Genomic DNA, 18,510 nt, shown 5'->3' on the forward strand with positions numbered 1-18,510 from the left:
AGAATATCCCTGTTAATGCATTGTTATGCAGTTCAGACTTTGAAAGGCTTATGGAGGTGTTAAAATGCTATGCTGGAATTTTGTGGCTAAAAGTGCTGGCACTGTCTCGCCCTGGGATACCTGAGTGCATTTTGTTAAATCAGACTGCAAGAACAAAGTGCTCATCTGGAGTGGCGCTCCCCTAGGGCTTGTCAGTGTGGATTCTCAAGATTACTGCTTACTGGTGTAAAGTTGAGCATTTCTCCTGCTTTTGGGCAGCTAAAATTAGCCATCTACTACATCATATTCAGAAAATCAAGCTGAACATGCACACAGCATTCTCCTGTGGCAAATGTGTGTCTTCAATACTTATTTGAATGTGTGATTATTTTGTTAGTAAGAATGGAAAGAAGAGTCATCTTCATCTAGCACTGCCTCACACTTGCATGTAAATATTACCCACCCTTTTTTTTTTCCTTCTCCTTCTAGTGGAAGTTGCAATACTACTGGTCATGAAACAGCTATCTGAGGATCTGTGTTTATGGATACTGCTTGATACTGCAAATGACAGTATAACTTCCATTAAGTTGTTTCTTGCAGATGATAGTTTTCAGAAGTAGGAGTTTATTCCTGAAATGCTCTTGTCTGAAGAAAGAGCCATGACCAAGTGAAACGTGCTCTGCACTTTGTGTCACACTTTGTCTGACCCTTCACTCTGCCTCAGTGCTGCTGGAGAGCTGAACATCTAGTTGTACACCTCCTGACAGAGACAGCCTCTAGTATGCCTTGGACATATGAGAAATACAGCATTTTAAGTTTTCACTCTGTCATCTCAGAATCTCACTTTGACTGTTTCCTGCTCACCTGAGGGGTCATTGCTTTGTGTCCTCTGGGGTCTCTGTGTTGCCAGGAAGCGCAGAGATTAGTGGAAGGCATTTCCTATCTTGGATGGAAAGGTTTCAGCCTGTTCTGACTGTGTACTTCTGTATGACCAGGACAAGAATGAGGCTGCTGGCATCTGTGCATCAAGTGCTGCTTCAGCATTCGTCCTGAAGGAAAGTGGAATTGAACTTGTGGTCACAGTTGTTGAGATCCAGTTTTTAAAGTTATTAGAAATGCCTCTGCCCAAATTAAGGTGCAAATTAGACCATATGCCAAAGTCAATAGTATGGATTTTATTTGATAGTAAATATGAGAGAGAGAAAGAAATAGAAAATAGGTGAGTGGATCAGAAAGTGATACATACAGAGTATAGAAAATACCATCTTCTTTGGATCCCATGTTCTGTTGATCTTCTTGGTGGTGATGGTCCCCCCCAAAAACCCTTTTTAGGGAGGGGTGGGCTTTGATGGCTCCTTTATACAGTTCTGCTATAATGAGAAAAATTTTATTTCAATGTTTGAGGCATTTCAGTCTCTGACATCTGCCCTGTGATTCAAACATGTTAATAAATGTCTCTTTCGTAGTGATCTTCTTCAGGGTTGTCAATTGAGATGATGAAGAAAGATAATAGGAGAAAAGATAAACAGCAGAAGCAATAGCATGAGTAATCAATCATATAGCATTCAGTAATCCTCAACCCAGTTCTCATTAGTCAGTGCCCTGACCCTGTGAATGCAAGGAATCAGTGATTTTTAATGGGTAGTGGGTGTGAGGGATATCACAATCTCTCAGGTGTTGGTTCAGTATGTTTTGAAATTAGTTACAGAATTATGGGTGGGTCTTCGTTTTTAAATTCTGTAAAGAGGTATCCTCAACAGCTACATGTATTAACATGTGTCAATAAGCCAGGTCTTGAGAGGATTCCCATCTCTTGTAGTATAATTAGTTAACTTTGGACCCTGGAATAAAAGTGAATGGATTTGTCGAGGATGTGTGTTTTCTTCTTGACTGCATTCACATATAGCTGCAAGAATTGTATATGTAGTATTCTTAGTCCACTGGCTAGCTCTATATATTATGAAGACCAGTTTTTATGATACAAAATACCTACACAAAACATTTTCATACAAAATGTTCTCATATTTTTACATCAGAACTATGCTCTGTTTTCCAGGAGACAGTTGTAATTTAATCTTGATATAAAATAGAAAATATGGATTTATTATTGGTGGGATTACAAATGAAATAAATTCCCTTTCAAACTTAGTTGTATAATCCCAAGTAGCTTCTTTCTTTTGAATTTTGGTGAGTAAATTGCCCTAATCACATTCTGCACCCATAACTGAGAAGCATCTTTATTGCAGAATGTGCTATAGTCACTACACTGATTAGCATGAATAGAAGTGAGGCAAAGTTAAAATACTCTATTCGGACATATGGCAGGAAATTTAACATACGTTGGCTTGAGAGCTGGTAGAAGGCTTTTCTGTATTTTATTCATGTCCTTTTTACAGTCCATAGCTATCCCTCCAGGTTTGGGAAGCAGTATTCAATCATTTCTTAAGTGACTTTTGCTTGTGTTTTAAGATTTTTTACTTCTCTAATTAGTAAATTTGAAAAATTTAGCCAAATCATAATAATTTTAAAGCTCTCTGAGGCATAACTGGAGAGGTTAGTGCATATTTCAAATATCTGTAAATATTTATACCAACTCTTGGGATAAAATTGGTTGAGACAAATTATAGATTCATTAGCCCTTTTGCCACACCAATTTTCAGTAAAAAGGAAACAAGTTAGACAGAAATCAAACTCATGTAGAGTTTACTTTATCTAATATTTGCTCTCCCAGCAAGCCACTTGAAATGAAAATACAAACAAATTACAAACCTTCACAGACTGAAAATGCAAGCAATGATGGTGACACTTTAAATTTCATTGGTTTCCAGGCAGCTCCATCTCATGTGTTGGTAGGTTCCTATAAAAGGGAACTGAATGTGCTGCTTGCAGTTTCTCTGCTCCCAAATGGTTTTCCTTATTTTCAATATAGGGATGTTTGTCATCACTGGAGAAAAAAGAAAATAAATAAACTTCCTTGGCAAAACATGCCAGAATGAATCAAGTTGCTAATTGCATTAACTTTTTTAGGTAAAGTTTTAGCTTTTATTCCATGAAGTGCTTGTTGCACCACTTCTGTTGTTTCTTACGGTTTTTCAGTGAGTTCTCCTCCAACTGATTGCATGTTCAGTAGAGAGAGTGAAACTGCTTTAGTTGCAATCTGTGAATTAGGAAGTGGTTTTGGCATTTGAGTTGTGCTTTTTTACCCCCCTTGGTTTTAGTAGGTTTCTGCTTTTCACCTGGGAGCAGTCAGCCTTACCAGTTTGCTCCTTTTTTTTCAGTGATTTTCCTTTTGGCCATGATCAAAGTTGGTGGCAAGCAATGCTGGTGCCTAAAACCTTTTTTAATAACCCCTCACCTTTTTAGTAACCAATTGCTCCCCTATCCCTATTTATTTATTTATTTCTCACTATGTCCACCCCCAGGGTGGAGAGGTGACTAGCAAATTAACTAAGGAAGGACAGCAAAACATTTTCCCAGAGTTTTCCTACAACCCCCATAGAGGAAGTTGCATGATAATTACCTAAGCCTGCATAGGGACAATACAGTCCCCACCAGACAGCAGCTGCAGGATTGGCCCTAGGATTAGAACCTTCGAATTCTAGTTCTTCACAACAAACCATAGACTGATGGGAGGGCATTTCACACAAGACTGGAGCTTGTAGAGTTGGCTTCAAGGACTGGAACCTGCCAACTGTGGCTTTTCAAAACAAAACACACAAACAGTACAGGGGCATTAGTCCCCACCAAACAGGAGCTTTAGGCTCTGCACAGAGCACCATGTAGACAAGGGAACTGAACTCCCAAATCAGTTTACCACAATTCCCTCAGAGAAAGATGCGTTCAAATTTCTAAGCTTGCAGAAGAAACCACAGTCTCCACAATGCCTCAAAGGAAGTTGGTCCAAGTGCTAAGAATTTGTATGGAAGGAATCCAAACAATCCTTAAGCTCCTTAAAAGAAGTAGTGTCTAGATTTCTGAGGTTTACTACAGTAGGAAGTATATGAAATAGTTTTGTGAGAGGACACAATACTGTTTTCGAAGGCACTTTGGGTCTGAGAATGTTAATCCTCCTGACTATGCCAATTAAATGTCAGGATCCAGTTATTAAAGTTATTAGAAATACCTCTGCCCAAGTTAAGGTGCAAACGAGACCATGTGCTAAAGTCAATAGTATGGATTTTATTTGATAGTAAATATGAGAGAGAGGGAAAGAAAGGAAGAAATAGAAAATAGGTGGGGGGAACAGAAGGAGAGTGACAGACAGAATAAGGAAAATACCACCATCTGTGGATCCCAGCAATATTTTATTGATCTTCTCCACCTGGTCTTCTTGGTCATGGTGGTCCACCTGAAAAGCATCTTTAGGGAGGGATGGGCTTCAATGGCTCCTCTATACAGTTTTGCTACAATAAGAAAAAATTTATATCAGTGTTTGAGGCATGAACTATTTTAGTCTCTGACAATAGTCTAGATAATTTCCTCCACAGTAATAACAGTAATAGTTCCAGTGTGAGATGTAACTCATTTGATTAGAGTTAAGCAGATAGATATGTTAAAAATTGCTCCAAGTTTTCTCCTGTACTCTTCATTTCGGAAGTACATTGCTTGAGTGTTGATCCATTTCTAGGGTAGTCATGTCCCTAATACTGTTGTCTGAAAGACTGGCAAGATTTAGTGCAGCATAATAGATTGTTTGATATTTTCTCTGTTTAAACATCTTCCTAGGACTAAAGAAACATGCCTAATCAGACACTTTTCAAGAGTAGACTCTCATCTTTTTACCTGTATGCAGCTATAGTTTGGAGCAGGGGTATTATTTCTGTGCGTCTCTTGTTTTTCCAGTCTGTTTGGAGGCAGGTATGAGTCAGTGCCACCCTCAGAATGCTTTAGAAGCAGACATGCTGCAGGGATGTGTTGCTCAATGTATGGAGCAGTGTGGCTTGCTCCCTACTTAGACCTAGGGACAACACTAAGAGAGAGGATTTGAAACAAGGTGGGAAGTACTGGGAAAAAGAAACTTTTTGGAAGAGAACAGACTGAATGTCCTATATGTTCTCATCTACTTGCACTTTTTTAATGCTTTCATTACTTAAGAATTTTCTTTGCAAGCAAAATTCATGAATCATTTTCTCCTTATAATTACTGGCAGAGAAAGCAAAGGAACACATTCCTTTTCCAATGGCTTTTTGTAATTATTTAGTTAGCTCTTCATTTTTTCCATGTGGTACCTCCCACTTACCCCCCAGCAGATCAGTACTACAGCTAGTAGTTTAGCAAGCACTTGCAGATGTGCTTGTTCCTGATGAGCATTTTGCCTCCTGCAGTTTGTGTGCTTTGTCATTATCATAGTGGGTGAGGAAGGGATGTTTTGAGTGGTTCAGAGTGCAAAACCTGTCTATTATCACAGCCAGCCGTGATTCACATTTTTTAGGTTGTGGGGTACCATGGCCTGATCTTAATCTCTTCTCCCTCCTCACTGCTTCAGGGGTGCTTTCACACCTATGGGATGACTCTTGCATCATAAGTGTATATATATATATATTTATTTATATATTTATTTATTTATATATTTATATATGCTCTTTAGATTGAAAATCCATTATAAAATGCCTGCTGCCATCTACTTGGTGCATCTCTTACTGGCTGGAATAGTTCCCCTGGTCTGCTGGGTAGCAGCCATCTTGAGGATATGAGCAAAAATTTCTCAGGGGGAGCCATTATCAAAGCATTTAGGCATTACAATTTAGTTCTGGAAAACAAATAGTTGTTAGAAGAATTAAGCCATTCTTCTGAGCTAATCAAATTCATGCCAGAGTTTTATTTTCATTGTGTGAAATTGGGTGGGTAGATCCTCAGCAGAAAGAGAGAAAACTCACTTAAAGCTGCTGGACAAATGCTTGGAGGCATTACATGGAAGAGTTAATTTTCTAGTGAAAAGTTGCCTTAAGATCTCCTACTGGAGTGAGCAGAAAGAATTTACATCACCAGCAGTGATAAGTTTGGCCAGTTATCTCCCCAACCCCCCACTGCCCCAGGTTGCATTTTGGAAGCAAAAAAAGTTGTTTGAGGGGGAAGTATATGGTATGAGTGCTAAGATTCATTGCTAAGATGACTGTAAATCAAAGAAAACAATTGTCAGGAAGTACCACATTCTGGTTGACATTTGCATGGTTTGTGCTCTTCTAGAAGGAAGACACAGTTTGAAGTTGCTGCTGCTGTTTGTGTTGGGTTTTTTTGTTTTTTCTATCAAGAACACTGTTTAAACATCTTCTGTTTTTTTGTTTTGTTGTTTGTTTGTTTTGCAGTAAGTGTATGTATCTAGATGTATTACACACAATTTCCAGTGGGAAAGGATGGGCTGGGAATAATAGTGACATGAAACATGGGAGTATTTTTGTAATTGGATCTGGTTTTCTGTAGCCACAGGGAGCCTAGTGATTGATTGGGGGCCCTCAAGAATTGACCTTTTTTCAAGCACAGATACCCTGGAAGCAACAGGATCCATTGATAGGTGGCTGGAAAATAACTATTTTTTACTGACATCCTTTGTTATCTTCTTCCTCTTCTTCCTTTTTGAAACAGGTTTGAATTATAATTTGACTGCTGATGTGGCAAAGAAGGAAAAGAGCCAGCAACCCAGAGTTTACTTTGTGACTTCTGGAGAGGCAGCAGGGCAGATCACAGAAAAGTTACAACTGTCATTCATGCAGGAAAAGTGTGAGCATTACCTAGCATATGTCAAGGTCAGTTCATTCATGTCCTTCCTTACTTCGATTTATTATATTTCATTCTTTTAAAAAAATTGTTCAACCAGTCAAAGCAATGCTGCTTTGGCTTCAGATGTTTGATTTCCTGATAGGTAGAAGTTCAAGACTTCTTGCTTGGCATGATTTGTCAGTCTGAGCACCTTCAAGATCTGGTGCCAGAAAAATGTATTTTTTTATGTTGGATCAGGCAGCTCTCCCTCCCTCTCCCTCCCTCTCCCTCCCTCTCCCTCCCTCTCCCTCCCTCTCCCTCCCTCTCCCTCCCTCTCCCTCCCTCTCCCTCCCTCTCCCTCCCTCTCCCTCCCCTTTCATCTTGGTTTGTTGCTACAGTACTATTCCCAAGGAGACATCTTGTTTTATTAGGAGCAGCAGGCTTAGTGTTTAGTTTTGTTTAAGGTCTGACTGCACAAAAGACTGGTGATACAATCTGCATGGGAATGGCAGGATAAGGTGGGGCCTGCAATGAAGTAATTGGGTTCTTCGATTTGATGAGCCCTGTGGATTTCATCTGGGCTTGAAAGCAGCAGTGGGAGGGATAACTTAATTTCACATGGTTCATGGTCCTAGGGATACAGAGAGTGCTTTCCAGACTGAGATATAGAAAAGGTCTGTTTTTCCTGTGGCAGTCTCTTAATCTAGGGCTTGCTAGGACTGTAGTTATCCTCATTTGGCAGTGTTGAAGAAATGTCACCCAGGTGCCATTGTTTTCAGAGTAAGTACAACAATTTTCTTCTATGCTAAAAATGTATAGAATGGGTTTTAGGACAGGAAGGATATTTAACTTTTAAACCACATATATCTTACAAACACTAATCTTTATTACCTGTCCTTACTGAAGGACTTCTTCCCATAGGTGAGTGTGACCTAAATTTGATGGGTAACACTTGACACTGTCTTGTTTTGAGAGTACACAGCACATCCAGATTTTTCTCAATGTATAAACTTTTCCAGGAAGCTTTTTTGTACCTAAAAATTGTGGGAATGGGAGATAAAATTCGTCCTTTGGCTCCATCAACATTTTGTGCATGGCTGTTGAGAGAAAATAAAATAAATAAGGGCACCAGGGAGGAAATGCTGTCCTACTAAATTGTGTTGATCTCTGTGAAGAAGCTACGTATCTTCCACATTTTTTTCTTTCTGGAACAACCATTGCTTTCTGCTGTGGAAAAGCTTATTTAAGAAAATTTAGGCCTGTAAGATTACCTTTACTTAGAAAATATATCACTGAATTTACTAATCTTGGTCTTTCTCCAATGAACACATCTGGTTAGACTTCAGTTTATTGAGTTTGGATCGAAAGGAGCCATGTGCCTATCTTAACCCAATAATGATTTCTTTCACACTAGCTCACGTGGTGTTTGGATACTACACAGAGTTCATTAAAGAGATATGTATGCCTCAGAAATTCTTTAAATTATTGTGACATTTAGCTAAATTTGGGAATGCGAAGGTAGATTCTGTTCGTCTGGAAAATTCCTGGGAAATTGGATTTTTATAGGCAAGAGAAACATTTAAACATGTTTAAAAATACCAAACATCTTAAAGCGAAATAGCTGGTTAACAAACAAGGCTACTGGTTTGCTATGTGATATAAGCAGCCATTTTTCACTGTTGGAAGAATAGCAGGAAATCTTGTAAGGGAGAATGCAAAGTAGTGGAGGAAGATAATCCCAGTGCTTTTCTGAAAAAGGTGGTGTAATCCACAAGACTGCAGGACATTGGAAGCATCAAAGAGAGCCCTGCACACTCTGAAGGGGTGGAAATGGGGTCATGATCACTGCTATCCTTAAGTAATAGCTAGTAAAACAAACTCCCAGAAAAACAAACAAAAACCCCTCCACAAAATCCAACCGGAGTTCTCCTTTAATTGCATATATTTGTGATGGAATGGGTGATTAAAAATATATGGATTTAAAATATATGAACATTTTGTTTAGGCTGCCCTTTTTCCTTTTATTTGCTATATGTGGTGAATTCTCCTGTGTGGCAAATTGAGGTGTTTGTAGTTGCATCCTTACTACATGCTATTTGTTATTGTTTATTTGTGTCACTGATCACAAAGGGGTCTATGTTCTGTAAAGATGTCAATTCTGGACTGCCTATAATGAAGGATAGAGAAGCTATTTGGACTTGTATGTGACCTCATGTGCTACCTTGACAAACTCTTCCAGGTACACACAGTCTCCAGTCCAAATGGAACACAGCAGAACTCTGTGGGTTAAGTTAGCTAAATGAAAGCCTGTTCCAGGCCTCGCTGGATGATACTGTCTTATCAACACGTAATTCTAGTATTCTGGAGGCACAAAATGGAAGGACTGAGAAAAACCATTGAAAAAATAGACCTCTACAAGCTGCCTGCAATTTTTGATAGATTTGATCTCAAGAAACCCCAGCAAAACTGAGCACTAAAAGAGTTGCCGTCTGCAAATAAACAGACGTGTAATTGTTTTGCAATTGATAAGTGTCCATGTTTTGAGCATGACTAATTTCCTCTTTGTGATTCCCTTTCAGGACAGTAGCTACTTTTCTAATTGCTGCTACTGAATTTGACCATTAAACTTTGTATTTCCTCTTATCTGTGTGACTAAGAGGGTCTCAGAAGGTTTGTACAATACATGTAGCTGGGATCTTCATCTTGTACAGGGCAGGCTCTCAAATCACATCTTAAGTTGGTAGAACTGTGGTAGTTCATGAGAAAACATGGTTTTCTGGTTGTGAACAGGGAATGAAAGGGAAATGCTTTGGTGCTTCAAAATGTATTAGATTTGGTTTTGTAGTGGGCATAGAGTTGTAAAGGACTGATATGGTTTTATGACTCATCTTATGCTTTTGTTTAAAAATTGCCTATCTTCACTGGAACCTTTTTGATGATTGCTAGTTAAAAAGCTTTCTTTAGTATACATGGGTAATACAACCAATGCTGACAGAACCTCAGGTGTCATCTCCAAAACTGCATTGTTTTAATTTAAACAACTTTTGAAGGTTTGACTGATCCATTGAGTAGAACATAGCTCTTAGCTGAGAAGTTGAGGAGCAGCCTAGGTTTTCTTATGTCAATGCATAGCTGTTCCCTTGTGTCTCTTAGGAGGTGCTTCACTGCTGGACCATTCTTCTTCCAGCTCTCTGGGGATGATGGTGCTGACACTAAAGATCTTCTCTTCTTCTGTGGTGATAAAAAAAGCATATGAGTACCTTGTGTGACAACTCTCTGTCAGTTTTGCTGGAGTACAAGGAGGCAAAGTTTATATGTGATTAGCTTTTTTTTAATTTTTTGTAAAAGGATTTGGGGTTTTTGGTATAAGAAACGGTGGGAAAATGGAAAGTAGTACTAAGATGAAAAGAAGCACAGTTTGCAGAAGGGAATAGAATGAGAGAAGACTAAGAAAACAAATGGATCTGGAGGCTTTAGAACTGTCTCCTTAATATCTGGGCCTGCGGCTGTGTCTTTGTTTGAAAGACAGGTGTCTGCTAAGAAAAGCAGGAGCCTATTTTCTTGAAATGGAGAATATAAAGCCCCTCCCTCCAAATTATTATAATTTTGAAATTAAGGATCTCTCAGACAAAGATATGGGAAATAGGAATAAGAGTTATTTACTAGGAAAATTAAAATAGAAATACAGTATTACAAAGAACAAACCCAAAATACTGACAATCAGAATACGACCTGATAGACATCCAGTCAGTCAGGGTGTTGGTAGCAGTCCCATTAAATGGTGGCTGCAGTCCTCCTGGAGTGACAGATGTGGTTCTGTTGGAGCAGTAGTCCTGTAGAAGAGTGCAGTTTTCCTCCAGAGATCCAATGATGATGTGGAAACGTCCAGTTTTCCTCTGGAATCCAGTGGAAAAGAGGTTGCTTTGGTGTTCCAAATCTCAGTTTTTATCTAGGTAGGAAAGGCTTGGCTCCTCCCCCTGGCTGGAGCATCTCCCAATGGGATGATGTAATTTTATCAGGCATACAGTGGGACTCAATGGCCCATTAACAGAAGATGTCTTCCTGGAGGAAGGATGGGTTGTGGAAAAGATAAAGATGACTGCCCCACCTGGTTTTAGCAGATGGCCCATTTGCAGAGAATATCTCCCATGGAGATGAGGATCACTGCCCCGCCTGGTTTCAACAGAGGGTGATAGAATACATACTTCTGGTCACATCCTGTATTGCAACCTAATACAAGCTGAAATACAGAATTTTCTCATGGCAACTGCACTCATCTGATGGTGCTCAGAAGACTGGGGCAATGAGCTTAAGAGGTGCTGTGATCAAGGCAGTGATGCTGAAGATACGTTGTTTCCCTTTTCTGATAACTGTCCTAATTGTTTCCAGGTTCTCTGGGCTCTCCTAGTATTTAGGATAGATTTATCAGTGTATAGGATGAGAATTTTACAAAGATATCAAAGCACATTGTGCCTGCAGATTTATGCAGGATCAAAACACATCTTCCTTGATTTATCACAAAGGTGTAATGTGGGCTGCCTATTGCTACCACTCACTGTTGTCTGTGTGCAGAGTGGATGCTCTAATAGTGACAGACACCATCAGCAGTGCTGGCACATGATTAAACTAGACACAGCATTTACATTTTCCAGAGATCTTTTTCTTGGTTGTTTTAAGCAGTTTCATGTAAGTAATAATATTAGTTCTTAATGGATCCAGACATAGCTTATGGGAAGGATGGGGCTGAGAAGTAACAGCCTTTGCATAATACATGTATAAATGAAGAGCTAGTGCTCTTACAGACAGGTTTGGAATAAAACATCAACTTTTCAACAGAAATTTCACAATTCTGATTTATTTATTGCTGAGTTCTCTAGCCAAAAAATTTGCATTTTTATGGGTATGTTTTTGGTCTTCCATGCATCACTTGCTTTTAAAGATACTCTAGGCTGCTGACCTCACACAAACCTCTACTGCAGACCTCTACTGCTCACCTATGTCAGTCAGGGTCTGTGGTCATGCTTGTTTCTCCCTCTATAGCTGTTTGATCTCATCTAGGGGGGTTGCATATATTGAAGTATTTTCTTTTGGATTCGTAATACCCTAGGTTTTTTCAGGAGATTGGTTAACGAATCTTTTGATCTCAGTCACATGAGATGTAGAGATGGTGTCACCTTAGTCATATGTTTTCTTCTGAGAGTTGTCTGCCTGTGAATTAATATCTCTATGTAATGGTTTGGTTGGTAGTATTACAGGATAGAGATAACACTTGAAGCAGAGGCTGCTTTTCCAGCAATAACAACAATGAAAACTTGGTCATGGTTATCTAGAATTTCATAGGCTTTCGACCGCTTGGCAGACAAAGGGAATGCTGAACTGTTCCACCCTGTAGTAGACAGTTTATTACCACTGCAAGACTAAAGCTGCTATGGGTTTTACCAGGAATGGTGACTGCAGTGAGATTCAGTGATAGGACCAAGAGCAGAGTTGATGCCTTTGGGTTTGTTCCTTTTACTTGTTTTATGTAACTTTATTTTACCCTTTTGCAGAGCCAACTGGAGAAACTGTTAGGCCCAGCCAGATGCAGTCATAACACGTGTGCAGCCTTAAAAGGCTGTGGATCGGTGGGGTGATCATGAAGCACAGACGGGTTTATTTACAAGAAGCATGCTTTTCAGAACAGTTCTTTTTTCCAAAACTGTGCAAAGTCCACTGATAATCTATTAGGATAGCCTGCCTCCCCTCCAGAAGAGCAAAATAAATGTGTTTTAATACATAAATACATGTGAAAATAAGTTAGTAGTGTTTTCTGTTGCCTTATTCTGTAAAGCAATCAGTCACCTCTTTTTGGATAAATTCTGTCTGGCACTGAGTAGAGCTGATGTCTCACCTTGAAAAATAAACCAGGGTGAAGAGAAGCTGCATTTTTTCCTGCATAGCTCATATGGGCAAGGGAAGAACAGTGGTCAGCTGCATAACTCTTTTCATCACTTCTTAAGTAAACGGATTTAGAAGTACCAGAAGGAATATTAGGAATCAGTGACATCTTTGAGCTGAGCATTAAGTTTATCAAGATGTAAATACTGTTAGCGATCATGGAGTTATCTTTGACTTTTTCAAAGGTTCTTACAAGGTTCACCAAGAACAAGGAAGATTATCTTTCAGGGGTCAGTTTATAATTCAGTTAAAAACTGTCCAGCACAATATGGTCACAATCAAGCTGCCAATCAATGCCTCCTTTCAGAGTGGGGACCCATGCTGCAAGTAGTTAAGCGCTGTGAGGTCTATAAGGGCTAGTAGTGCAGCTAGGTGGGAAAGCAAGTTGTATGAGATACTGTACTGGTAACTGTTCGGGAGCTTTTTACTGGACAGTGTAGCCAGAGAGCTGTATGGTAGCCCAAAGGTGCTTGTGTCTTGAGGCCATTGGGAGGTTTTCAGCTTGGAGCTGAAGGTAGAGGTTTTGTCCAGAAATCCTCCTCTGCCTATCCTCACAGGTTTTTAAAGAGATTACTTTATCCTCTCTTCTCACATTGTTAGGTGATATAATTGTGTGAGTGACTATCTCCTTCTTTATATAGTTGGAGGGTCTTTGTATGTTTTCTGCTCTGTACAGAGTTTATCTGTCATAAAATCTATGAAAAAAAAATCCCATATTAAGTCTTAACAAGTTATTTGATTTTATTGAAGTTTACTGTTGTTCTTTGACTTTTGCCATTATGTATGCAAAAGACCAAATACGTTGTTTATGGCCCAGGTGGAAACTTGGTTGCTGTGGTGAAGTAGCTGTCAAAGTGCCTGGCTAATCATATTTATGAATCCAAGTAGAGATTTTGTAGTCCCCAAATGAAATAAATGGCATTTTGCATGAGGCTCAGTTGGAAGGCTTACAGCACAGTAAGTGATTTAATTCTGTTTTGCCTCCCTTTTTTAAACTGTAGTGTGCCCTGCTAAACCCTGAAAGGGTTCAAATCTTTAATCTTGAGCCCTTTGATGAACTTTTCCCTTTGATATGTTCTGTAATAGAAAGGAAATAAGATTTATTTTTCAAGCAGAGTATCTCAAAAAATCGTATTTCTCAAGTTTTGTCAGAGTTGAGATTTATTTTTACTGCATGCAGACTCTTAATGGAGCATGACACTTCACTGCTGCTTTTAGATATTCGGTCACAGATTTATGCCTGGCTTTGCTGTCTGCCCACTGACGTATTTCTGTCTGATGCTTTAGTTTCTCAAAAAGAGATTTCATTTGCAGATAAAAGTTTTTGGAGACTGAGGAGAGGCAGATTTAGGCCTGGACAGTGCATGGCACTTTTAGGGTGGAGGTTGATCAGAGGGCTGGGGCATCTCTCCTACAAAGCCAGGCTGAAAGGTTTGGGGTTGTTGAGGCTGGAGAAGAGATGGCTCCAGGAGACCTCCTTGCAGTCTTCCAGGACTTAAAGGGGACTTATAAAAAAGAGAGAGTGACTTTTTTAAAACTAATAGACAGTAGGTTTAGATTAGAGGTTAGGAAGATCTTTATTCAGAGGGTGGTAGTGTACTGAAACAGGTTGGCCAGAGAAGCTGTGGATGCCCTGGCCCTGGAAGTGTTCAAGGCCAGGCTGGATGGGGGCCCTGAGCAGCCTGGTCTAGTGGAAGGTGTCCCTGCCTGTGAGGTATGTGGGGTTGGAATTAGATGATCTGTAAGGTCCCTACCATCCAAAGTCTTTCCATGATTCATTCATACCAGAGTCCACAGATTGTGAGGCTGTCCATGCGATTTTTATCTGAAAGAAGTATTTGCATTTCCCAGTGATGGCACTTTAGGAAGCAAATGGCCAAACAGAGATAAAAGCTAGCTTTGTGCTAGGAAAAAATAATTTTAAAAGGCAGGTAATGATGGATAGGAATGTTTTTGCTTTCTCTGGCACTCCTGGTTAACCAAAGGTAGAAAGAGGCAGGTGGAAAGAAGCAGCAGAGAGGGCAACACTACTGTTTTTGAAACTTTCCGATATGTTCTTTTGTGGTGTTGTATAAACTAAATACGTGATGGCAAATCGTGCTGTGAAAGTTTATTATTTGCTTCTTTGGAACAAATTTACATTTAAGGGGAATACACTTAAGGGTAGAATTTTGCTGCAGAAGACTGCAGTAGAGAACAGCTTGTTTATCTTAGTGGTTTTCCTGTTTAGAACACATGGAAGAATATCTGAAGGTGTGCTAATCTCAAACACACACAAACAACACACACATGCACACAGTCACCTTATCCTGTCCGAACTGGGGAGTGCCTAAAATTCTTATCCTTTCATTTTGCTACCCTTAGGAAGGAATGACCAAAGCATTTCACCAGGAAACACTGGAAGCAAATTCCAATAGAAAACTCTCTAGGCTAAAGAAAAAACAATTAATTTTGCTGGCTGTGGCTTCTGGGTGTGTTCCAAACCTATAACCTCCTCTTAGTCAGAACAAAGTCTTCCTGGGAGGCTCTTATACATGCTGTATTTAGTTTGGGTGGCAACAACATAATTTTAATTTAGTGCCATAGTTCATACCAAAAGTGCTTGTCAATATCTTTGGAGAAATGCAGGAGTAATATAGGCTGCAGCATGGAGCTTCTTTGGCACAAAATTCCTTTTCTCTCTTTCTCTCATAAGGAGATACTCACTACATAACTTGAGGTGTGGAACTGAATTAATCTTGAACTCCTAGGGTCCAGAAATTGAGGAAAGGTGCATACTCTGTCATGCTACCTCGCATACCCACCAGCACTTACATAAGCATACTGTTGGTATGGTTGTGCTTTGTTGGTATGTTGATCAGAAGTGAAATCCTGGGTCTTGGACTTCTAGTTTATTATTTTTATTTGTCAATTCACCTTATAGAGCTTTGTGACCTCTCCTGGAATCCTAGTTACTTTAGGGAATGTGTAGTATTCTGTATTGATACTACAGTAATATGTAGTATTTTGTCCTGCATTAGTTGTTCTCAGAAGATTTGAAATAGATGTTTATCCAGAAATTTAAATTATTCCCCCCTTGCCCACAATGTCTTTGACCTGATGTTGTATTCTTAAGCTTGTTTCCTGACTTTATACTAGATGCTCTTATGGATTTGATGTATTAGGCAAATTAAGATTATTGTGATTTTCCAATGGCCTTTTCTCCCATCAAACTATGTCACCAAATGACCACTATGCTTGCTTTGAGTGGTCATTTTGCTTGGAAAAAATGTTCATAATTGAAAAAACTGTACTTATGAAAGCTATCCCCAAAGCAGGGAAGTAGTAAAATTTTAGGAATATGTGCAGTCTTGATTTGAGGGGTTGTTTCATCCATTGGTATCCTCTGACTGGCTCAGTGTAATATGCCATTTGTTTTCATCTTGTGTTAACATTTGTAATGCTGCATATGAATTTCACAGCTTCAAAAGAGTAATCTTCAGAAGGAATTCTTGTAAAATATGCATTCAATATATTTTATCATTGATTCATAAGCAGAAGCTCAGTGTTCCTGTTTGAGAGACATTTCTCTGATCCAATTCCACTGACAATATAATGTAGCCACTTCAGCATTGCAAAGAAAGTTTCACCAGAGGATCTTCTAGTCTGTCTTTATTGTCAAGTTATTGACCTCATTTTCTGCCTAAGCTGCACATGTTGGTGTTTGTGATTTCTCATATGTAACACAGCACATTTCTTGTAAAAAAGTCTTCCTTGAAAGTATTTGTGAACATTTATCTCCTTTGTGAAAAACTGAAAAATGCTTTACAATGAGTGACTTTTGTATGCTTTTTATGCAGGTTAGTTTATTTCCATCTTGTTGGTCTCGTTATTTTTAATCCCTCTTTATGAACGGGCTTTAAGGCCCTGAATATGTTTTACTCTGTATTATCTGAATGTGCATAATACCATAAGGGTAGGACTGGGTGATAGCCTGACTGTAACAACAAAATACAAAAAAACAAAAGGAGAGAATCCTGTAATGATTTATATTGCTCCCTCCCTTCCTTAAAAAATATTTTTATTGTATATTTTTATTTTTTGGCCTGGGAGAAGGCCCAGTTCTACTGTTAAATTCTGACTGAATTTAATAAAGACTGAAATGTGAAAAGTTAATAGTAAGTCTAAGGGAATCTAATGTGAGAGTAAAGCAAATTTACTACTTCCTTCTTAGATGACAATAAGTTGAAAATACAGCTGGTTAAACTTGTCGTGACTTGGTAATTTTCATCCTCTTAGCAGACTTACAGATGCTCATTTGGCAAGACTGACTTAAAGGAAGCAGACAGTAATAACTTTAGTGAGAAGTAAGAGAGCAAAAATAGGAGCAAGTAGCAAAGAATGTAAGTTGAAACAGGTTGTCATAAATTTATATCTTCTTTCACATGTTTTTGACCCACTAGAATATAGATAGTAGCAAATGAAATGTACCATTAGCCATAAAAAGCAGTTTTAGTAAAGACAAAGTGTATAGGGACAATGGTCTGATGAAAAGGCTTTAAAATTTCTTTATTTTAAGAGGCTAAGCTCTATCACTTGTCTTTCAAATCTGGCTTGTGTGGTCTTACTCAATGAGCTAGAAAGGATGCCAAAATTGAAAAGCCAGCAACTTTGTCATGTTGAGGGAAGTTTCCTCTCTGACCATCCAGGAGCCACTGGTAGTTACATTCCCACCACTCCAGACCTCTGCTTGACTCCCCACACACACCACTCGACTGCAATCAGACAGGTTTCCATTACAGTCTTGGCAGAAGGTGTCCCATTGCTGAGTCGCAGGTGTCTGGCTCCTTTACGTAATTTAATTGTAGTAACAGCTCAAGCTGGGTGTCTAGGGTGGGACCCTGAGCAAAGGAATCTTGGGGGTTTTGTACCATTGCAGTTTGTATATCAGATCCTTGTGTTTTCACACCCCTTACACTTGCCTTTTGGTCCAGTGGTGACACTTGGTGTGAGGCCTTGTTGTTGTTTATTGGGTGCCCCTCCATGACCAGCACAGCAATCCCTGTGCCCTTGGTTAGGTGAAGGGTCCTATCGAAGGGCTGCTGCCAGCTCATGGCCTCTTGGCTGGAACTTCAGCCATTTCCCCCCACCCAGGACACAGCTGAAGCTCCCTGCACTCAAGATACTCCTCAACAGTAAAGTACCCTAAATGTTTCTATGAAGTGTTGAGGTTTTCAGTCCTTATATTATATATATAAAAGTGCCAAGCATTTCTGCAAGTGCAGAAGCACCAACAGAGTTGGGGTGGCATGACCTGGAAGCTTTGATTTTTTATTTTTTTTTTCCTCTGAGTTTTGCAGTGTCTTTTAGGTACAAAGTTCAAAGTGAAAAATGGTAAAGAGGAACCCTCTTTGTTATTGTGTAGTCATTAGGGTTTTGTTTAGAGAAAACGTGGTTACATGCCACTGCAATAGCTATTAACTACTTTTAAATCAGTAAGTTAATCACTGAGTGGTTTGCAGTCATTCTGTCAGGTATATGCCACCAGGAGAAACCACTACTATGTGCTCCAACAAAGAATAAACTCTGACAAATTCATACGGTAACAAATCCAAGTTTTTAATAAGAAAATATTAGCTCTGTGAAAGACAGTAAGTTCAATTCCTGTTTTTAGTGCATGACCCCTCACTATAGAAGCAGCTAGCCCAAGAAAGGCTGCTGGTTTGCCCATATTCATGAGCTCTGCAATTCACAGGGAGAGGGAAGGCTTGAGCCCTCCAACTCTAACTGGCAACCCACAAACTCCCTGTGACTTGGATACATCAATGGGCACCAACCCATCCAGTGCCTGCTCGCAGGAAGGCAGCTGGAGGAAGTGGTTTCCATTTTCTTGTAGTGCCCATGTGATTGTTTCCCTGA

The 18,510-nt window shown here is 39.4% G+C and overlaps 1 protein-coding gene across 1 annotated transcript in view; it reads left to right on the forward strand.

Moving 5' to 3' along the window:
- Window positions 1-18,510, forward strand: part of ITGA9 (integrin subunit alpha 9) — a 216,000-nt gene that overhangs the window by 45,424 nt on the left and 152,066 nt on the right. The window contains exon 15 of the mRNA XM_062493750.1: window positions 6,562-6,722. Coding sequence (XP_062349734.1) covers window positions 6,562-6,722 — 161 coding nt within the window. The remainder of the gene's footprint in view (window positions 1-6,561; window positions 6,723-18,510) is intronic.

The sequence above is a fragment of the Cinclus cinclus genome, chromosome 1 (genome assembly GCF_963662255.1).
Source record: "Cinclus cinclus chromosome 1, bCinCin1.1, whole genome shotgun sequence".
Lineage (NCBI taxonomy): Eukaryota > Metazoa > Chordata > Aves > Passeriformes > Cinclidae > Cinclus > Cinclus cinclus.